Here is a 22,437-nt window from a genome sequence, read left to right as displayed (position 1 = left end):
ACGGTGGACACTGCCACCAAGGTCGGTTCCTGCACGAAATCCAAGGTTAAACTGGCAGCTCCTGGCACAACCTTCCAAAACAGAGGGTAAACCCACAGCAGCTGCATGGGCTCGTGTCAAAGCTGCCCTAATTTAATGTGCCGTGTCCTTGGCAGAAATCAATGAAAGCAGCAGGGGAAAAGTTCTAACAAAGGGCGTTTGGGTTCTGTGCTGGGAGCCTTTCTGAGCAGCCCAGGGGAGGAGGCACACATTTCCCCCTGCACCCACAGGGTTAAACAGGAGTTTTTTTCTCCTCCTGAGCAGAGAAGAGCATGGGAAGAGACAGGGAGGCATCCCTAGGTGCTCCTTGTGCCACCAAAACAAGGGAACTGAAGCCTTTGTCGGAGATTCCCGTTCAAGCCAGGCCAGCTAATTAAAAAAGGAAGAACGATCTGTGCAGAAATGCTCAGCTCTCAGGGTGCAATACTCACTCCTCACCAAGCAGGGTCAGCCCAGCACCATCTGAACACTGGAGTCATCCCGTGAACGGCTGCTTCGCTTCAGCTCCAGCGGAATTTCAGCTCGGTGGCAAAGATGTCCCTGCCCCTGAGCAGAGGGAGAGGCTCCAGCTCGGTTTTAAAGAACTGGAGGTTCAGCCTTGCAAAGTTCAAATGCCAGAAGTTTTTCTAAGTCAGTAAAACCCAGAGCAGAAGCAAAGCTGAAGTGAGGTCACAGCTGGCAACCAGACACAAAATCAGACCATGCCCAGGTTTCTCAGTCTGTTAACTTTATTGGAGAGGTCTTTACATCATGGTGGTGGCCCCACTGAAGATATTTTACAAAATATTTTAAAAACCCTTTATATTCAAAGCCACATTTTTAAAATTGTGTCCCATCCCCCCCTGAAAAGCAAGCTGGGTTTAATTGTGGTTCCTTCTGAACAGGGAACAACAAAAAAAAACCTCTTTTGAAAGGAGGGAAGATGATACCCACGCTGTAAACATGACAGTCAGATGATGTGCCCCCCTCCCAGGCAAGGGACACGGTGCTGGAGCCTGGCACACCCAGGGAGAGAACACAAAACACGAAAATGAGTGGACAGAACCATTCCTACCTCTGTGCTGCTCTCTCCAAGCTGAAACTCAGCTGGGCTGGAGGAAGGGATAACTGATTTACCACAGGGGCATTGCATCAGCTGTGAGAACCCCCAGAAATAATCTTTGCTGGTGGCTGCAGGATGTCCAGAGAGGGATGGTGCTCCCTGGGCTGGTGAAGGCAGCAATGCCCTTCAGCTGAAGGAGGTGACGGCGTGCTGCAGGACAGGCACTGGGCTCTGTGACACAGCCCTCGCACACAACAGCTCCAGCCTGACCCCAGCAGCACCAGAGCTAGCACCAGAGCCAGCACCAGAGCCAGCACCAGAGCCAGCACCAGAACCAGCACCAGAGCCAGCACCAGAGCCAGCACCAGAACCACTGGGGCTGCTGTAACACACTCCTAACGTCATTGAAAGTCTCCAAGCAGCCCCCTTGTCCCATTTAGGAACATCCCTCTGCATTCATTAACCTTACAGCAGTTCCCAGCCTGGTGTTACCACATCTGAAAGGCACAATCCACACTTCTGGAGATGGGGCAGGAACCCTTCCTATGTTTATTAACAGAGACAGCACTGCTGTGAAACCAGAGGTAACCTGGAATGGCCCAAAGAGTCTTGCTAGCTTGCAGGAAGCTTATAAATATGGATTAGGAGCTCTAAAAGAGTAGGAAATGCACTCCCCAGACACAGAATTCAAGATCTGGGGGCTGTCTGCTTCAGCCCAGTACCTGGAAGTGAGGCACATCACATACCACCTTTCCCTGAAATGCCAGTAAATCAACAGAGGGGGCTTGAAAATAACAACTTGTTTCTCATATATATATATATATATAGAAGTGAGGCACATCACATACCACCTTTCCCTGAAATGCCAGTAAATCAACAGAGGGGGCTTGAAAATAACAACTTGTTTCTCATATATATATATATATATATATTTATTTTTTTTTAAAGCAGAAATATTTTTTCTTGCTAAAGAATCAGGTCTAAAACAAACAATGTTGTCCAGAGAAAGACGTAAGTGCTGCCTTACACCTTTGGGTTGTGTAGAGAAGAAGGTGCTGCCAGTGAGGTCCCTGACCCCCTCCCCAGCTCTGTGCTCCCAGTCCCACGCAGCAGCTCAGCCAAGCCCTGCCTTGTGCAGGGGACAGAAAGGACAGAGGACCTGCTCTGCCCCTCTGCCCACGACTCCCAGCCAGGAGAACCATCCCAAAAGCTGTGGCACATCACAAGGAGATGGGACATCAGTGGGAAAGGAGGTGCTGGGAGCAACAAGCCCCCTTTGCATTTCCCTTGTTCCACTTTGCTCCTCCCTAACAATGCTCTGCAGCCATAACTCGCTGGCCAGGCTGGCTCACCCACATGGCCCCACGCAGAAAGGACTTAAAAAGCAGCCTCAAGCACCTGTGTGATGATGATGAGAGCTCTGGCAGTGACACCCTTCAGCCCAAAGGCAGGTGACAGTGACAGACACCTCACCTGTGTCACTGCAGGACTGAGCACTGGCCCCAACCTCTCCCTCTGCACTTCCACTTCTTCAAGAACCAAAGCTGGGCAGTTTAATCACCCCAGAACGCAGCCCCTGATAGCAGAGGGTTAGCTCAGTGCCAGCAGGGCTGTGCTGCCAGTGGCCACAGCAAAGGAAGAGCAGAAGCATCTTTGGGAGGACATCCAGCCCCTTTCTGCACAGTCTGTGTGGGGAGGAGGAGGAAAGAAAAAACCCAGCCCTCCCTAGGCAAAAACCCCCCAAATCTCTGTGTCTCTGTGGCAAAAAAAACACCACAGTGGAGAGGAGTAAGTCTAAGGCCAAGGTGAGTTTAAGACAATGCCAAAGCTGCTCTGGCCCAGGCCAGGCCTTTACAGAGGACTGGGACAGGAGCAGCCACGGTGGAGAGGGAGGTGACAGCCCTGCCCTGAGTGGCTGCCTCTCCTGATCAGAGTGGTCCCTGCTCCAGCCTGAGCTGACAAACCTAGTGAGCACCAGGCTCACCCAGGAAGCATCCAGCCAACAGTGCAAGTACAATCCAGAGAGGGTCCTGCCCCAATTCCCAGCCTGGAGCTCCTGGGAAAGCCACCCCAAGTTCCAGTCAGCATCCCTCAGCGCAGAGGCCACGTTTATCCCAGGCAGAGCGAGGGTGCTGTGGTGAGGAGGGGCTGCTGAGAGGGCTTTCCAAGTCCAAGCTGCCCCCTGCAGCCCAGGAGGACATGGCCAGTACCAGCTGGTGGCCTGCCAGGTGTTACAAACTCTCTGAGGAGCTGAAGGGAACGAACTTGGCGTGTTTGGTCGGGGACACTGGCATCTGTCCATCGGCCTCCTCGCTCAGCTTGAAGAACATCTCCTGCTCACGCTTCTTCTGGTTCAGCTCATCCTCCAGGGCCTTGGGCAAAGAGAACAACACAAGAGCTGAGTTTGAGATTGTTCTGGGGCTATGGGCACTGTCCAGGACACCCTGCTCACACCCCACCTTCTTCCGTGGTCTCAGCTTTTCCCGCCACTCCTTCATGTGCTGGTTGTGGTTCTCATCCAGAGACTTCAGCTTCTGGGTTTCGTGCTCTATCAGGAGGTGACACTTCTCATTCTAAAAGCACATCACCAAACACAACACTCATCAAGCAGGTCAAACAGGGTTTGCCCTGCTCAGAGACACTCAGAGCTCTGAGCTCCACGTTTAGACACGGCAACAAAAACCTCTCAAGGCAAGAGCAAGGGGACATCAACTCCTGACAGTCCTCTGCAGCCACTTCTCCAGAGACTGAGACCTGCACAGGCAGCTCTGGGAGACCAAGCCATAAGGGACAAGTACCTGGAGATGCTGGAGCTCGTTGGTGTTGCTCTCACACTGGGCCTGCATGTCCTTCATCTGCGACTCATGCTTCTGCTGCTGGTGCAGCCGCTCTGCTTTCTGCCTCTTCTCCTCCTGCAGAGCAAACTGGCGGAGAGAAAAGCAGGTGCTCGTGTAGGCAGCATTGCTCTGGTCTCTGGGGCTGGCTGAGAGACCAGCCCAGCTTCCATTATCACACAGGAAAGAAGGAGAAACCCTGAGGATGCTTCCCAATACAAGTCACAATGGAGACAGCACCCAAAACCACCCGTGATGCCACAAAACAGAGCCCTCTAACCCAGCAGCAAGTTAAAATCTGGAAACAGCTGCATTTCCCCAAACCCCCTTCTCCTCCCAACCAAGCCTCAAACTCCTGGTGCCTTTTCAGGCCCTGACCTGTTTGATCTTTTCCCTCTGCTCGGCGGCGCTGCCGCTGGAGTGGATGTGGAGGCTCTTCTTGTACATGGCCATGCGCGTCTTGCCCTCGCTGCGCTGGATTTTGGGCAGCCGGGCCCTCTCCTGCTGCTGCCGGACCTTCAGCTGCTCCAGCATGCGCTGGTTGTAGCGCTGCATCTGCTCCCTTTCCTGCAGACACACAGGGCTCAGAGGAGCAGGGACCCCTCCCCAGAGGCCTGAGGAGAACACAGACAGCTGGAGGGCAGAATTGGGGGTAGCGTGGGAGCGGCTGGTGGCACTCACAAAGGGACAAGAGGGGATGGCACGGATTGAACGTGCTGGGAAAGCAGAGGAGAAGGGGCTGGAAATAGTCTTCACATGCCCTGCTCTGGGAATCAACCTGCTAAATCAACCTGCTAAATCAACCTGCTAAATCAACCTGCTAAATCAACCTGCTAAATCTGCAGGGGCAGATTTCCAGAAAAGTCCCTCAAAATTCCCAACTTCTCACACATTAAATTCATGCACCACAGAGCACATGTCCCAGGCAAGAAGGCTTTATTGCCTTCTCGACACACCAGCTTTTTTCTGGTCCTTTCCCACTAATAATGACCAAGCCCTTTAACTCCCACCTTACCCTCAGAATTAAAAAATTCATAGAATTACAGAATATTCTGACTTGGAACTGGACCATCATTGGGTCCAGCTCTTAAGTGAATGGCTCATTTAGGGATTGAACCACAATCTGGGTGATTTCCCCCTTTTCAGCCTGGCAGAGAAACACCCAGGACCCTTTCCTGACCCACAGCAGTGTGGGAAGGTGCAAAGCCTTCACCTTCTCATGCTTCCGGAGCAGCTCGTGCCTCTGGAGGAAATACTGGTCCTTCAGCTGCTGCTTGACGAGCTGGTGCTTCTCCTGCTGCTGCCGCTCTTCCAGGTCCCAGATGCAAGCTTCCCGGTCTGTGGGGAGGAGAAGGAGCAGATCACCCACCCTGGCCTCTCATCCTGGTCACACACAGTGTCCCAAGCCACCTCTGCACACAAACAGGGCAGCAGATGTTGGGGGTGATCATTCACCTCCTGTTTTCCAAGAGAAATCGGTTGCAAACCATGTTGGAGCCTGATTTCTTGCAATTATGAAGCCTAATTGGTTCATATTTGTAAAGCACTTTGAAGATTAAAGCACTAAGTATTATTATTGTTAAACATTTAGACAGGACCTGGCAAGGCTGGTTTTTTTCCACATCCCATCCTGCCAGCTTGCAACTCTGTCACAGCATCTGCTGTGTGGGAAGAGCCAGGGCTGGATAAACCCTTGGTTACAGCACTCCTTCCCCTCCCTCACAGCCTTTGCCACCCACCTCTCATCAGCTGCTGCTTCTTGTTGAGGCACTCGCGCTCCTTGTCGCAGATCTCTCTTTTGTTCTGGGCTGTGATGTTCTTCATGGCCTGCTCCAGGTCCTCCTTCTGCTTGGCCAAAAACTCCTGTTCCTGTTAAAAAACCCAGCAGTGCCACCATCAGCCCTCCTTCTGCTGCAGCTTGGGAAGGAGCTGCTGGTGTTTCAGAGCCTGTCTCTCCAGCAGGAAGGATGATTTATTCTACTGCACATTTCCCAACCCTGGAACTGGGGGGATCTTCCCTGAGCCTCACCATGGTTTGTTTTTTCTGGGTGAAGTCGTCCATCTTCGCCTTCAGGTTCCCCTTGCGCTGTTGCCGTGGCAGCTTCTCAACCTCGTTCTTGACCTGGGGGGAGGAAATTAAATTTCTCTGAGGGTCACTTGAGGCCAGGAACAACCCCACCTCGAGTCACTGAACAGCTCAGCCTTCCTGTGATTCCTGTGGCCCTTCCCTCACCTGGAAGGGCCACAGGAATCACCCAAACACCTCAAGAAACACCCAAAACACCTCAGGAATCACCCCAAATACATCAGGAATCACCCCAAATACAGCAGGAATCACCCAAAATACATCAGGAATCACAAAAAACACATCAGGAATCACCCAAAACACCTCAGGAATCACTCAAAACACCTCAGGAGTCACCCAAAACACCTCAGGAAACACCCCAAACACCTGAGGAATCACCCCAAACACCTCAGGAAACACCCAAAATACATCAGGAATCACTAAAACACCCGAGGAATCACCCCAAACACCTCAGGAATCACCCCAAACCAGGTGTATCCTCATGAAACACCAACTGCTCTCCCCTCCAGCTCTACCATGAGAAATGCTGAAGCTCCCCAGGAAGAAAGAGGTGCAGGAAAGCCGCTTCCCTCCCTCCCATCCCCATTTTTACCTCCTTCTTCATCATCTTGAGCTGCTCCAGGAAGCGGGCGTGGTCGCGCTCCTGCTCCAGACGGATGCGCTTGGCCTCCTCGCGCCGGCGCAGGGAATGATCCTGCTCCATCCTCTCGATCTGCTGCTTCTGCTGCCTCTCCAGGTTCTCCAGCTCCGTGTCATAGAACTTCTTCTTTGCCTGCCCGGGAGAGGAACCAAGGGAACAGCCTCAGCCTCCTCTCCGCTTCCAAAAGGTTAAAAAGAAAAGTGAAAAATAAAAAAAAAAGGGGTAGGGGATTGTTCCTGCTTGGATTAAATCTCTTTACAGAGGAGGGAAAATTCCAACCAGCACCTCACAAAGTGCTCCAGCAGTGCCATGGAAGGAGAAGACCTTTAAGGTCCCTTCCAACCCAAACCATTCTGTGATTAACTGCAATATTATTTTATTTCAGAAGAAGGGACCAAGTGTGTGAGCCCAGTTTATTCAATTTACACTCAAAGCCTTGCCAGATTTCCTGCTGTCACACTCAGGTCATGCTGCTTTCTTATATAAAGATTGGGTTGGGTTTTTTTTTCCTGTGAATTTCAACAGCACTATAAACTGTTTCTCACACTAACCATGAACAGACATAAAAGATCATTAAAGAGAGAAAGTCCAGAACAACTGGCAAAGGCTGTCAGTGCTTCCCAAGCTGCAGGGTGCTTAATGCCCACAAAACCTCTATCCATGCTCCAAATCCCAAAGGGGTTCCTGCGATGCCCAAGGTTGTTTCAACCCAGAGAGCATCCCCGTGTGGGGCACCTGCAGAGGAGCTGCATTCCCAGCTGATTCCCAGGGCTTTTCCCTGCCCTCCTACCATCATCTCCTGCTCGAAGCGCCGCAGCATCTGCTCCAGCTGCAGCTGGTGTTTGCTGTTCAGCTGGGCCTGGTTCCTGTGCTCCTCCTTCTGCAGGAGACGCAGCTCCCGCAGCTCCTGGCGCCTGCAGAGGGGACAGAGAAGCGCGGGGTCAGGCCAGGCCGCTGGGATGTGATGGGCAGAGATGGTCACATCCACAAGCAGAGCATTTCAGCAGGGAGTGGAAGCTGCACCTCCAGCCCACAGCACCCTGCCCCGAGCACAGGCAAGGAGGGGGATCCTGACGTGCTCCAGGCACTGGGACACTGAAGGAAGCTGGATGCTGCTTTATGGGAATGGCTGGAAAACCACCAGCTTCTACAGGTAAGGCCAGTTAGCATCCACAGCTTCCCGAACAAGCCCTGGCAAGGCTCCTGAGGTGATTCTGCAGGCACTGGTGTCCCCCAGCAGCCCAAATAGCCATTGTGCCAGCTGGGTTAGTGCTCACTGGGCCTCAAATCCCAAGCTGGACTGCTCTGGCCTGGCCTCTTTAATCTGTATCCATTCTTATCCACACCTGGGTGGCAAAAAGGGCCATTCTCCCAAATTCTGACCCATCTTTGATGAGACTGCATCCCTCCTCTCATCCAGCTCAGCAGTAAATGAGCTCTGCTAATGAGCTTTTACATAAATCTGATATTTGGGCTGAGGAATAAGGCAGCCCCAGGGACACAAAGTGTTTAGGACAAGTTATCCTCTCAGGGAGTCCCCAAGAGCAGCACTAGGGAGCCTGGAATTGAGCATCAAATGAAACAATTTGTATTTTAATTATTTTAAGGGCCTTTTCATTTCAGTGCTAGGAACAGCAGCTTCTCTTTCTGAGAACAAGTCAAGGAGATTTAAAAGCTGTAAGATCTGCAAAGGAGTCATCAAGCAGGGAGGATACACCCATGAATATTAAATAATGCTCCAGGAGTTTACAACTCCCTTGGCTTTTCTGTTAACGAAGTCTGAGGAGATTCGAGAACAAAAGGGAGAGGAACATCTTGAGAAGATTTCTGAGCTAATTTCCACTGAGCCAGGCATCTGCAGCCCTGGGGACACGTTCAGCCATCCCCAAAGGACAGGGCCAGACACAGCAAAGCTCCCCTGGTCACAGTCCTGCTGCGTCTTGAGCTGAATCCCTCCTTCTCCCGTCCAAGGGGACCAAGACAGATGACAAGAGGACTTCAGGTATCCCCTGAATTAGCTCACAGAGAGGAAATCCCTGCCCTCCCTCCATCCCAGTGCCCCACTTGCCTGAGAAACCTCATTTCTTCATCCTTCTTCTCATCCTCGCTGATGATCTTGGAGGTGGTGACGCTCACCTCCACCCCGTCCACCACGAACTTGCGGGTGCGTTTCAGGGTCTTCTTGTGCATCTGGGAGTCCTGGCGTGGGCAGGAAGGAGAGGAGGAGCCCGTGAAGCAGCTCCCCAGGGCTGCAACAGCTGGGCTGGAGCCCTCAGAGCGCTTTTAATGCCATTGTTCATGAGAAACGTGCACAAGGAATCCACAAGGAGCACAAAGCATCAGTGAATTTGGAGATCCAGCCTGGCTACCAAACCACAGAGCAGCGGGACTTCCACACTGAAGAAACCCAACCCACCTCCCAAAGACCCCTCCTCACATGATCTAAAATGGATTACTCCCTGAAAAAACCCAAAAAACTCCTTTCCCCTTCCAGAGGACCAACTCAGAGAGCAAGTCTACATGTGGCATTGTATTCCTCCTCCTGGAGACCAGGTGTCCTGGAAAGGTCACGAGGAGGGGGAATTCCTGTGCAAGAGCATCACATTTCCAATCATTAGGGATTGCAGGCTCCTCTGGGGGATGTTGGTTCTCCAGCTCCCAGCAGGAGGTGGGGAAAGTTTTGCCAAGGAAGGTTTTTAGGCACGTTTCTGTGCTGGGAAGTTCTCACTCATGCAGGCAATGTGACAAAGATCTTGTGCAACACATCCCTCTGCCCCCTCCAGTCACTGCAGTTCTTCTCCTGGAGCTCAGCAAATACCATTCCCGTTATTTTGCCTCTTCCTCTAAGCCCTGCTGACCTGGGCAGCTCCAGGTCAAGCATCCCCAGCCTCCAGGAGCTCTGGCAAAAGCCAAGAAGCCTGGGAGGTCTTTGTGCAATCACTGCTGACACAAACCAGGCCAGATGTGGGGCAGGCTGGGAAAACTGAGAGCACAAGCCCAGATGAACTTTTCCCTGGGATCGAGTGTTCTAGGGAAGAGCAGCAGAGTGATGGACCATGGGTAAAGTTTAGGAAGTCCCATTTGGGGTTTCACACTAGAGCAAGGACAGGGCTCGTGCTGTGGTTACTTCACCCAAAATAGACACAAGTCATCAGACCTCCCCTGATTTCAGTGTCCTGGCACAGAAGAGGACACATGAACCTTCAGCAGCTCCACCAAGAGCTTCTCCTTCACTTGAGGACACGTCCCCCTGGCACAGCTGAACCTGGCTGAGACAGGTAACATGGAAAACAAACCCTGGAAAGCTTTCCCTAGGGAAGGGTTCCTCCCTCCTCCACGTTCTGCAGCACCCTCTGGCACCACTCTCACCTTGAGGGAGATGGAGCCGCTCTCCCTGTTGAGGGACAGGTCAGCAGACAAGGAGATGGTGAGGTCCATGCTCTCGGAGGCTGAAGTGCTGCCCGAATCCGAGTCCCTTTTGGAGCGGCTGCTGGGGAACGGCCCCAGGGGCTCCAGGCTGCCATTGGCCAGCTTCTCCTCGCTCAAGTTCTCCAGGAGAACACTCTCTGGTCGCTCCACGATGCTCTTCCTCTCCCCGATGCTCTTCCTCTCCCCAATGCTCCTCCTCTCCTCAAGGCTCTTCCTCTCCTCAAGGCTCTTCCTCTCCTCAAGGCTCTTCCTCTCCTCTTTGCCCAGCCTTGGCTCCTTGTTCCCCTCCGTTGAGTTACCCAAATGTCCTGGCTGCAGGATGATGTCCGGCTTGTCCTGGGTGCCCGAGGAGGCCGAGCTGGGTTTCGAGGAGTGGTTGCTCTCCAGTTTGTCATTGTCACTGCTCATCCTTTTATCTGAGACTTTGTGGCTCTGGGCCTCTGTGGGGTCCTTGCCGGTCCCCACGGAGCCGTTCCCAGCTTTGGGCAAGTCCGGAGGTTTCTCCCCATCAAAGCTCAGCTGGCTCACCTCGGAGGGGTCCCGCTTGTGATTCCCAGGGGGCTGCAAAGACAGGGGAGGGCAGATGTTGGGTTTGGCACCACCACTCAACACAACTGCACGGGCTACAAGGCCCTTCCTTCAGAGCAAGGTCACCCTGAACCAAACACTCAGTGGGAGGGGATTTCCCTTTTAGGACATCTGCTCTGGGGTGTTTCCACCTTTCCCCAGGTTTGTGGCCCCAAGGACTACGGATCCTGGGTGGGAGGCAGGGGAATGATGAAAAAGCCCCAGAACCTGCACGTCCTTAAGAAGCAGATGATTTTGCACACCAAACTCATTTTCTCATGGATAACTCCACTACGGATGAGCCACTTCCCTCTGTGACAGAGGAGGGAGGTCGAGATGTGACCCCCAGAAGCTCTGAGATGTCCCCTTCAACGAGCCAGATCTGCCCAGCTCCCTCCTCAGGCTGGTGGTCCCTCCATGTGCTGCTTTTCTTCCTCTCCAGCTTCTCCAGCCTACATCAGGGCTTATTTTCTTTTTTACCCTTCTCCTTTTGTTTTTTAACCACTTTCTGTGAGCCCCTCCTGTGACTGGGCACTGGGCCACCCCCCAGCACCACTCTGCCCTCGGCAGACACCCAAAATCCAGCCCCTCCCTGCCAAGCAGCCACTTCCCCCTCCACCTGCTGTGTCCCAGAAGAGTTTTTGGAGTCTGGAAAAGTTGCCAGGTTCTTTCTCCCCAGCACAGCCACAGCGGTGAAGCTGCTCACCGAGGCAGAATCCAAGGAATCATCCTCCTCTGCTTCATCCCGACTCTCCTCGATCTCCTCCATCACCTCAGCCTTGGCCTCGGCCACCAGCTCCCGCAGGGCCCTGTTGCTGGTGACCTTGCTGACGAAGGGATGCTGAAAAACCGAGCACAAATGAAAAATGTGAGCAGGCCAAAATCACACCTCGTGAGCTCCAGGATGACTTTTGGCTTTCAAGGACCTGAGGGTTTGGTTTTTTGTGGTGTCACTGGGATTTACCCCCAGAGGAATTCACAGGGGAGAAGTGGGGCTGGGGTTCAGGGCACATTGTGCACACAGATGCTCCCCAAAACTGCTTTATGGCAGAACCACCTCCCCCAAAAAAAGCAGCAGCATTTAAAGAAGGGGACATGTGCCCACAGAATGTCAGCAGGAGCAGGGCAGGAGCAGTCTGCAGGATCCCTGGGAGCAAAGAGAGCCTTGGGGAAGGTTTAATTGGAATGGGGATGGAATAACTCAGTGCTCACAGCAGGCTGTTGGTGCTGAGCTGCAGCAAAAGTGTGAAGTCCCTGGGTTCAGACAGCGAGGGAGCTGCAGCCAGCAGGGAACCAGTTTTTTGCTGTGATTTTGGGAAGGGACGAGAGGAAAGGAATTGAATTTCAGTCAGGGCTAACCAGGTACAGCCCGAGCTGGCTGCCACATGGGCGTTTTCAGGCAGCAGGAGCTGTTTCTGTTCCAGATGGTGTCCATAGGGACTCTGCAGGTTGCTCCAAAGGGAAAAAAAACACTGCTGATCCTGTTTTGGAGCATTTTAGTGGCTGAAAAATGCTATGAGCTTTCTAAAGAAGGTAGAAATAATCTGAAACCGGTCTGGGGTCACTGCTCTGGTCCCTACCTCCAGCAGCTGGGCAGCGCTGGGCCGGGTCTCCGGGTTCTTGTCCAGCGCCTTCTTCAGGAAATCTCTGAACTCCAGGGACCTTAAACACAGCTGGCGGTGAGGAATTCAGCAGAGGAAAGGCCTCAAATAGCAGAGGGATCAGGCTGATCCCTCAGCAGCTTCTGTCCCAGCTTGCAGGCAGCATTTTGCTCCCCTGGGAAAGGCGCTCAGTAATTCTGGATATTTGGAGGAGGAGCAGCAGCAGGGCAGGGCAGGGAGCAGTTTTGAGCTGTGCCCAGCCCCAGGGCCAGGGCAGAGGCAGGACACAGCAGATGTCCCCAGAAGGGACAAAAGCAGAGCCCTGCTGGGGAAGGGCGGCTGGGAAGGAGCAGTAACCCCATAGAGGGCACCCTCAGCCTGCAAAGCGCAGCTCGGAGCTGCAGAGCCCTGATGTCAGCTCCGAGCAGCTCCACAGGCACTTCCCACCCTGCCTGCTGCCTGGGACAGTCCCGGCACTGCTGGCACCACGCTCTGACTCCAGTGCTCTGCCAGGAATTTGCTGCTGGCTGTCCTGCAGCAATTTTTGTGATAAATAAAATAAAATAATATAAAATAATATAAAATAATATAAAATAATATAAAATAAAATAATATAAAATAATATAAAATAATATAAAATATAAAACAAAATAAAATAACTGAATAGAATAGACTAGATTAGAATAGAATAGAAAAATAGAATAAAATAGAATAAAATAGAATAAAGTAAAATAAAATTAAAAAAAAGAAAACAAAACAACTAAATTAATAAATAGACTAAAATAAAATAAAAAACTAAATAAATAGAATAGGACACAATAAAATAGAATAAAATAAAGTAAAATAAAGTAAAATAAAGTAAAATAAAAGAAATAAAAAGAAATAAAAAGAAATAAAAAGAAATAAAATAAAATAAAATAAAAAGAAATAAAAAGAAATAAAATGAAATGAAATGAAATGAAATGAAATGAAATGAAATGAAATGAAATGAAATGAAATAAAATAAAATAAAATAAAATAAAATAAAATAAAATAAAATAAAATAAAATAAAATAAAATAAAATAAAATAAAAATTAACTGGCTAGTTTTCTTTTACATGCAGAAGTGGCTTTCCAGACTTCAGGGAAAGCAATTCTGGAGCTCTTGGCCATCTTCAGCTCTAGAGGAAAATCTGCCTTTCATACACACGGGTTGTTTTGAGAGCAGCCATGGTGTCACCCCTGGCTTTGGGGGCTCTTTGGGTGGGGAGCAGCTCTCCCTGTGCTGCCTGGACACCGTGAGCACACCGTGAGCATCCTGCCTTACACCTTACATCCACACAGCTGCACCTGGAGCGCAGCTAAACCCGACTCCAGTGAGAGAGAGCTGCTAAAAGCTCCTGGTTTTCGTGTGTGGGAGCCGGGAGCTGCCCCCTGTGCTGCCCCCTCACCATTTGGAAGGGCAGCTGAGCGTGGGCGGCTCGGACTTGGCGATCTTCAGCAGGACCCTCATGGGGTTCAGCTCGTGGTGGGGTGGCTCAATCTGGGCCATCTCGATCAGGGTGATCCCCAGGGACCAGATGTCAGCCTTGTAGTCGTAGGGAGTGTCCTTCATGGTCTCGCACATCACCACCTCCGGGGCCATCCTGCGGAGGGCACAGCAGGGCCGGGCTGAGGCCGCGGCAATTAAACGCTTCAAATAACCCCCAGCGCTGCAGGAAGCACAGCTTTGCCCCCCAGCCCCGGCTTGCAGAAGCAGCAGCATCTTCTCCACAGGGTGCAAGCCCTGTCTCCTCCTCAGAGCAGCCAGACAGCCCCTGCAAACCCCCAGGCCGTTGACATCTGGCGCGGATGTTGCTCCAGAGCATCAATTAATCCCCGCAATTCCCCTCCTTCAGCAAGTCGGGTGATTTAGAGGTTGTGTTTCTGGGGCAGGGACTCGTTCCCATGTGCTTGGAGTGGCTTCAAAGCCCATCCCAGCCCCGGGGTGTGGGGAGCAGGGAGAGCACACTCGTGTGTCCCTCGCTCCAAGCCTGGAGCACCGTGACCCCTCTGCTGGCTCTGCTGAGCTCCCACACCACCGAGGCTGCTCACAGCTCTGCTCAGGCAAGGAAAACCCTTAAATGTCAAGAAAATGGCCAAGAATCCTCATTAAAACCCTCCCATCCTAAGGCACCGCGGTCCAACACACCCAAAGCCGTCAGAGCCAGCTTAATCTGATTTTCAGGATTTCTCAGCAAGCAGGGACTCACCAGTAAGGGGTCCCAATGAAGGAATCTCGCTTCTGCAAGGTTTTCATGTTCTTGGCAGACACTCCAAAGTCAGCTGCAAAGAGCAGGAACATTAGAGGCTGGAGGAAAACTGAAAAACCCTTCTGAGTTAGCACATTTGGCTGAGACATAGGTTGGAAAGCAAACAACACACACTGAAGGCAAGAACGTGATACCACGGGCTGTGTCCTCCCAGCTGAGCATCAGGAACTGAACTTGGTTTGGGGTACATGACCCCCAGGATTTTCCTCTCCCATGTACTATAAAACAGGCACAACAACCCCCTCCTGCCAAACCTTACACGTTTAGGAGGAAATTGAGCTCTTTTCTGCAAACAAAAGCAGCTCCATGGTAGATTTCAGGACTTATTTCCTAGCAAAAAGCTTGATTTTACAGCAGAAAAACCAAAGTGCTGTTCCATTCCTTCTCTCCTCTCCAGCCACTGCAAGATGACTCTCTCTGATTTTGTCCCTTCTGAGCTGAAGCGATCCCAAATGAAATTGCTCAGAGCTGCAGAGGGTACTGAGCCCACTGCAGGTGGGTTTGCTCTCCAGGACAGCCCTGGTGGCATGCTCTGACCAGTTCCTGCAGATAAATCCACCCTCTCCTCCCCCAGCAGGTCTTTGGGTGCCAATTTAACTCCAAAGCAGAGCGAACTGGCAAAGGAACCCCTTGGCAACCCTCCCCCTGTCACCACCAAACCTGCTGTGCAGATAAGAGGAATTCTTCCAGCTCCCAGCCCTGCCAACTGGCACCCTGCACAGGATGCTCAGCAGGCCAAAAGGCACAAAAATCGGGTTCAGAGAGGGATTAAACAAACTCAGGGGAGAAAAATCCATCGGGGGCCTGAACGTGGCTGTGGCCAGGGGGCTCAGCACAGCACGCAGCTCCTTTTGCCTTTCTGTGGAGCAAAATCTTCCCCTCCTCATCCTGCTGCTCCTCTCAGGCAGCAGAGAAGCTCCATCCCTTGATCCCAACACACTCAGGAACATCCAAACCCCACATTCCAGCTGGCTTTGGGTGAGCATGGAGTGGTGCCAGGGACTCACCGAGCTTGATGTCCCCATCCTGGGTGAGGAGCACGTTCCCAGCCTTCAGGTCCCTGTGGATGATCCTTTTGCTGTGCAGGTAGTGGAGAGCTTCCAACATCTGGCGGCAAATCACCTGGATCTGAGGCTCAGTCAGGCCCCGGTCCAGCTCTGCAGGGAGGGACAGAGATGTTAAACAGGACAGGGACAAAGTGATGCTCACCTGAGCAGCAGGAAGGCCCAGGTTACCCAGCAGAGCATGGTAAAGTCACTGTCACTGGGTCAGAGCAGCAGGAGACAAAGGAAAGCAGTTTGTTAAGGTGATTTATTCCCTAAGCCATCAGAATTTCCACCTCTTGGAGCTGCTGCCTCATAGCTCCCTCCTGGGAATGCTCAGCTGAGGCCCTGGAACAGTGGATGAGGAAGAGGAGCCAGAAATGCTTGGGATGGGGTCTGAACTGCAAATTCCCTGACAATTTGGCAAGACAGAGAAGCTGGGTCTCTGAAGAAGCTGAGAGAAGAGGGAGCTGCTGCAGGACAGCAGTGTCAAATACAGGCATGAACATCAGAGCCCTCATTCCCCAGGGAACAGGGGAACCAGGGAATTATCCCTGTTGTTCCTAAACATCACGAGGGACACACCACTTCCCAAAGGAACATGATTTAAATGCTTAGCAGGGTTATCCCTGCCCACTGGTCTGAGCTGGTGTTTTGGGTAGCACCAGTCCCAGAGCTCAGGGAGTGTTTGGACACTCTCAGGCACACAGTGGGATTCTTGAGGCTGTCCTGTGCAGGGTCAGGAGCCAGATTTTGTGTGTCCCCTGCAGCTCAGGATGTTTTGTGATTCTGTGATTCTATTTCTGGTGCTCATAGGGACAGGCGTGACCTCCCTGCTGAGCTCTGGGCCACCTCCACCACCCCAGCTCTGCAAAGCATCCCCCTCCAGATGGTCAGCATCTCCTGAGCTGCCCTGCCTCCCTCAGCAAGGCCCCTGCAGTGCAGATCCCTCCTCCAGCAGAGCAGAGCAGGGCTCAGACAGCACCAGATGGGGCTGATGGAGGGACCCCAGCAACTGGGCCAGGAGTTAGTTCAGAGCAAGGATCTTAAGCACAGCCTGGGGCTGCTGGCTCAGTCACTTTGTTCCTCCTTTCCTCACCAGGAGCTCCCCTGCTCTGGGAAAAGTTGGTGATTTTCACCCTGGAAAAAGGCAGTTCCAGCAGGTCACAGGTTTTGTTCATAAGATTTTGAAGAGACCCCAGCTGCCAGTGGGGATGGGGAGGTGGAACAGGCAGCATTTCTGAAACTCTGAGATGTACTAATTCTGAATTTGCGAATTCTGGGAGCATTCCTGAGCTCCAGCTCCTCCTCACCCTCAGTCAGGGCTCACAGAGCCACAGCCAGGCCACTCTCTCATGGTTTTCTATGCAGAGAGAATGCTCAGGAGCATTTTTATGTCCCAAGAGATGGGTGAACCCCCCCTGCTGAGGATTTCCACAGGGAAGGAAGGTTTCATTCCCCCCCAGCACTTCAGGAAAGGTATTTTTTCACCCAGTGACTTGGAGCCACTTTAAAGAAGTTCCCTAAAGGAGGTTTAAGAGCTGGGTTCAAGATGATAAATTTGAAACAAAAAGAAAGTGAGGCCTTTGGAAAGATCTTGGGCTGACAAGAAGTAACCCCCAGGGAGATGTGGCTCTGTCCCAGGGCTCTGGGCAGGGTGATGTCAGTGTCACATGTGCTGTGCAGAGGGGATGTCACCCCCAGAGGGGCAGTGGCACCAGCCAGGGCTCTTTTGGGGTACAGCCACCCATCCCTGCACCCAGCAGCTCTCTCTGTGTGCGAGGGAGGAGTTAAAAAAGGGGAGATTGCTGGGATTGCTGCAAACTGCAGCTCATCAGAGCTCTGCTGCCTCACCAAACGATTGATACCGTATGGAGAAGTCAGCAGAAAGGTCTGGGGAAATTCATCTTGACAGGCACCCAGCTTAAACTTCTCAGCCCTGCTGGGAGCTGTGGGAACAGGATCCCAAACAGCCAGTGCCCCCAGCAGGTAAATATTTAAATTCAGCTTTCCCCTGCAGCCAGACTCTCCCTTTTCCCCGTGCCTTGTGATCTGCCGATCCCAGCAGCACTGAAATCACAAAAGGACATTAAAAGTAGCTCAAAAACTCCCCACCTTCTGCTCAGGGTATGAAAATAGGCAAACTCCTGGGAGAGAAAGGGCAGCTGTGGTACCCACGCCTGCCATCTGTCTGAGGGCTGCTCCTGGGGTGGTGCCAGGGGGCTGGAAATGCCCCGTGGGCATCGCCCCTGGCACAGGGCACAGCTGCACTCACCCAGCATTGTGGCATCCACGGCCCCACCAGGGCAGAACTCGATCATGATCTGGGGGAACAAAAGGAGAGTTAAAGCCAGGCTGAGTCTCACTGGGGAAAGGGAGGGGAGAGCAGAGAAAAGCTGGGTTTGATTCCCTGAGTGGCAGAGCTGCCCCTCAGCCCCACCCAGGCTGTGGGAGCTCCCCAGGACACATTCCTTGGGCTCTCCAAGGGTCTCCGAGCCCCGGGGTCAGATCCCACACCCTGCCCAGCTCCCAGGGACCCTCCCAGGGCTGTGACACCCCCAGCAGCCCCGTACCTGACCCCAGCAGCAGCTTCAGGATTTTGGGCTCCCCCTGTTTCCATGCCCTCCCCTGCCTTTGGGAGCTGCAGCAGGGTGGGATAACTGCGAGCTGACGTGGCTGTGAGACATCAGGCAGGATTTTCCCTGCCAAATGAGGGATGGGGAGGGCTCTCGTGTCTCCAGGGTAGGGTTGTTTTTTTTTTTAACTATTTTTATTTCCCCACATTGCTCCGTAGTTCATTGCTCTCTCATTTCAAGCAGCTTGAGGGGAAACTGTGTCAATAAAGAGGGTGAGCACATTCCCCAGATTTTGCCATTTTTCCCCAGGGATGTGCAGAGCCCTGCCAGCCCCACACACCCACTTGCCTGGTCCCTGCCACCCCTCCCAGGTGCCCCAGCACCTCAGGGATGCAGAACCTCTCCCCTCACCTCTGCACAGAATCACCCAGAGCTGCCCTGTGCTGGCCTCAGTTCCCTGCTCCCCTCTGGGGCTGCTCAGATAAACTGATTGCAGCCAGGGATTACAAGGGACAAAAGATGCTTCACCTCTCCAACAAGCTCTTCTCCTTGTGGAGGTGACACAGGACATTCCAGAGTGGTGAAATGCCAGGGTTGACTCTGAGGACAGCGCCTGAGCACTGTTTACCAGCTCAGCTCTCTAAACCCATCAAGAGAGGGTCACGTTGCTCAAAGCAGCTCCAAGCACTGGCCCAGGAGCTGAGGGGAGAAGGTTCAAGCTCCCTGTTTGCCATGGTTTGATTCTGCAGCTCCAGGAAAGCCACATCCCACCCCTCAGACCCTCTGCATGGGCAGGGGAAATGCAGTTTTCACCTGGTGGGAGACAACAGCTTCGTTCTGGAGAACAGCAGGAGCTGCGATGCAGCAAAGCTGGAATTGGAATCAGCCCAGGTCCAAGGAGTCAGAGAGGGGACAAACTGAGAGGTGGCACATGTGACAGAGCCACCATGGGAGGAGAATAACCAGGGGTCAGGGCTGGGGGAGCATTTGAAGCAGGCAGGTGGAGAGAAGAGACTGGGAAGACAAGTGAACCCTTTCCAAACCAGGAGAACCAATCCCAGCTGGCACAGCTCCAGGTGGAAGTCTGGCAGCAGGGACAGGGCTAGCAGAGCATCAATGGGATATATCAACACTTTTGTGTTGTTTAATACCTTGAACCAGAGCATCAGCAGCTTCCTGAGCAAATGGAAAGGCAGGAATTGTCTCCTGCCATGGTCCCCCCAGGCAGAGAACTGCCCTGTGCCCCACTGTCACCCCAAACAGCTCCAGGAGCATCATTTCAACCCAGTATTTCTGTGGTGTTCCTCATCACATCCACCAGAGCACACTAAAACCAACAGTGGCCACCAGCCCTTCCTGGGCTCCTCAGAGCAAACCTCACAAAATTCCAGTCAGGTTTGCAGTCTGGCAATGAGAAAATGAGGAGAATCAGTCCCTCTGGAGTGACCCTGTGTGTTTATCCAGGCACAGCAGGCTGCAGCCGGGCACTGGGAACACGGAAAACTTCAAAATATGCATTTTCAACAAGGGCAGAGATGCCAAAGAATAATTCTGGGTGTGGCCAGATGGTCCGACCAGCTAAAAAAATAATGAGCTCGTTTCAGCCCAAAAAAATCCTATTTAAACAAACACAGCTGGCAATCTCCCAGATCATTCTCCAAGCACACTTCCTTCCAGGAGCAGGGCCAGCCTGGAGAGCATTTTGCCATGGAGGGAGTAGGAAGGCAGGCCTGGGGACATCAGTGTGAGCTGGGAGCACCCACACCTCCTCCTGCGGGCTCTGCAGGGAGCAAACATCCCGTTTCTAATGATTTCCTGTGCACAAGAAATCCAGGGACTTCCTCACCCAAGGCAGCTGGGGGGACACAGGGTTCCTGTGCCACGTCAGAGCTCCAACAGATCCACCATGGGTGTTTTAGTCTCCAATCCTTTACAGCCACCCCCAAATTCATGGGTGGCTCCATTTCTGATTTGGCTGAGCAACACAAGGGAGTGACAGCCACAGCCAGAGCCCCCAGCCCCAAATCACAGCCCAGCTCCCAGCCAAGGGACTCACAGCTCCAAGGGATGCTCTGGCTGCACACACAGGAGCAGGGTTGAAAGAGAAAGGACAGGAACAGATTTGAGCATCACTACCTCTGAAAACCTTTGTGACAGTTTGAATAAAAAGGGCCCTTTTCTCCTTCAACAAAACAAAAATGCAGAGGTCTGTGTGCAGACACCACAAAATGTTTCCCTTTCAAAAAAACCTTTGCAACGGGCAACATTAAATTGAAATAAGAAAGTGGAAGTCCACCCAAGAAAAAAGGGCTTTGCTGGCCACCTCGATTTTTCCCACGGCTCATCTCAATCCTGTGTTAACCACAGCAGGTTCTGGAAGCATTTTGGGTCTGACAAACCAGGACCAGCCCCTCCTGCCCAGGTACCAAGGTGGCACCGACACCCAGCTCGCTCCTCCCAGCCTGGGCAGGACAGCTGCTGCCTCCTGGGTGTGCCTGGAACTTTCTACATGGCTAAAATAAAAAGGAAAACCACACACAAGAAGCTTATCTGGAAAGATAATTTCAGCAAGCACTGCCCAGCCGCCGAGGGTGGGGCAGCTGATGGCCCCAGCAGGGTTTGGCTCTTACTCAGCTGGCTCAGAGGGCAGTGCCCACCAACCTTCCCTGGCAGCATTGCAGAAAAGCCTTTTGCAGGCAGAGAGGGACAGACGGGTGGAAAACAGAAGCCATCAGTTGGGGAAGCTTTGGGCAGCTCCTGCCCAGGCCACCAGGTCCTCTCAGGGCTGCCAAGGCACTGCAGGTGAGGGCTGCCTGCGGGCTTCTGTGGGACTGTGCTGCTTGTGCAGTGCACCTTGAGGAGTTTGGGGTCACTGAGGTGCTCCAGAGCTCCCAGAGCTGTTCCTGTGAGGGATATCGTGACAAGAACTGCAGCTCTCAGGAGTTTGGGGTCACTGAGGTGCTCCAGAGCTCCCAGGGCCGTTCCTGTGTGGGATATCATTACAAGAACTGCAATCCTCCGTGAGCACAGGGCCCTGCCTGTGCCCCCAGCATCCTGCTGCCCTCAGATCCACCCTGCCTGGCCCAAAATCTGCATCAGAACTGAAAAACCTCAGTGATTTCCTCCTCGAGTCTGCAGCAGAGGGGCTCAGGCTGTTTGTGTGAGCAGCTGCTGGAAGCCACAGCATCCTGCTGCCACCTCCGGCACCCATGTGGCTCTGCCACGTTTCTGGGGCAGCTCTGAGGTGTCCTTGTCACCCACAGAGGAAAGCACCCCCCCAGCACAGCCCTGTGCTGGCACAGAGGGGCTGCAGAGATAAGAAAAACAAATTTGATAAAGGAAACCGCGCTCCACTTGAAGAGGGAGCTGGGGAAGGAAACGCTGTCAGGTTCCCTCCTTGCCACACATCACACCTGGTCCAGCTTCTCTCTATCCAGAGTGTGGAGCACAAAGTTCCTGGGGGTTTTCCAGTAATTTCCACCTGGGTATTTTCCAGATTGGAGCAGGGCATGGAAAAGGAGTGTCACAGCTGGCCCCAGGCGTGTTCAGCAGCACAGGCCTCAGTCCTGCTCCACGTGGAGCAGGGACAGCACAGTGGGATGAGCTGGGGTGGAGAGGCAGGAGAAGGAGCCAGATGTGTCCACACGGGTGCCCAGCAGGGCAGGGCTTTCCTGGCATCACCCACTTACAGGAAAAGCAGCAAAACCAGCAGCTCCCGTGCTCCAGAGGGGCAGAAATCCTTCACATTCACCAAAAACACAGCAAATGGAAAAGGGAAAGAGCCAGAGAGAGCTGGGGGCCCTGGCTGCCTCCAGCTGGGCTGGTGCTGCACACAGGGATGAGCTGTGAGGGTGGCAGTGAGAGAAGCACAGAACAATTTCAGGGACTCCCAGCTATAAAACCTCCCTGTTCCAGGAGCTGTCCTGACATTCCCCAGGCTGCCTGGCCCTGCCCTCACCCTCTGTCCCATCCCTGTCTCATCCCTGGCCCATCCCTGGCCCTGCCCGTGGTCAGTCTGCTGAGTCAGTTCTGCTGTGAGCTGAATCCCACCTTTTTTTGGACCCTGCTTCCAAAGCTGCCTCATTTGGGAAGCAGCAGGTTCTGAGGGAACGAGAGGACGCTGCTCATGCTGGGCTACAGGAGCCAAGGGGGAAAGAACCTCCCCTTAGGGTGGATTGTACAAAGCTGCTTTTTAGCCAGCAGCCCCTGCTTTTCCATAAGGAGTTTACCCCAAGGGAGAGGTGGATCTTTGTCCCACTGCAGTGACACTCGTGGCAGGGAGGTGCAGG

At 52.8% G+C, this 22,437-nt stretch overlaps 1 protein-coding gene across 2 annotated transcripts in view; it reads right to left on the bottom strand.

The window, feature by feature from the left end:
- Positions 1–1,996: 1,996 nt before the first annotated feature.
- Positions 1,997–22,437, bottom strand: part of STK10 (serine/threonine kinase 10) — a 39,710-nt gene continuing 19,269 nt past the window's right edge. The window contains exons 3-19 of one of the 2 annotated variants that reach the window (XM_015641988.3): positions 17,848–17,896; positions 15,537–15,686; positions 14,470–14,542; positions 13,669–13,863; positions 12,218–12,299; positions 11,344–11,478; positions 10,011–10,631; positions 8,710–8,840; positions 7,432–7,555; positions 6,594–6,773; positions 5,945–6,037; positions 5,655–5,784; positions 5,129–5,253; positions 4,294–4,482; positions 3,880–4,005; positions 3,541–3,654; positions 1,997–3,453 (exon numbers count right to left, since the gene is read on the bottom strand). In XM_015641988.3, the coding sequence (XP_015497474.1) occupies positions 3,313–3,453; positions 3,541–3,654; positions 3,880–4,005; positions 4,294–4,482; positions 5,129–5,253; positions 5,655–5,784; positions 5,945–6,037; positions 6,594–6,773; positions 7,432–7,555; positions 8,710–8,840; positions 10,011–10,631; positions 11,344–11,478; positions 12,218–12,299; positions 13,669–13,863; positions 14,470–14,542; positions 15,537–15,686; positions 17,848–17,896 (2,658 nt within the window). In that variant the 3' untranslated portion in view covers positions 1,997–3,312. The remainder of the gene's footprint in view (positions 3,454–3,540; positions 3,655–3,879; positions 4,006–4,293; positions 4,483–5,128; positions 5,254–5,654; positions 5,785–5,944; positions 6,038–6,593; positions 6,774–7,431; positions 7,556–8,709; positions 8,841–10,010; positions 10,632–11,343; positions 11,479–12,217; positions 12,300–13,668; positions 13,864–14,469; positions 14,543–15,536; positions 15,687–17,847; positions 17,897–22,437) is intronic. The other variant, XM_033517640.1, reaches the window with a different exon arrangement.

The sequence above is a fragment of the Parus major genome, chromosome 13 (assembly GCF_001522545.3).
Source record: "Parus major isolate Abel chromosome 13, Parus_major1.1, whole genome shotgun sequence".
Classification (NCBI taxonomy): domain Eukaryota; kingdom Metazoa; phylum Chordata; class Aves; order Passeriformes; family Paridae; genus Parus; species Parus major.
This window is presented reverse-complemented; position numbering and strand designations above follow the sequence as displayed.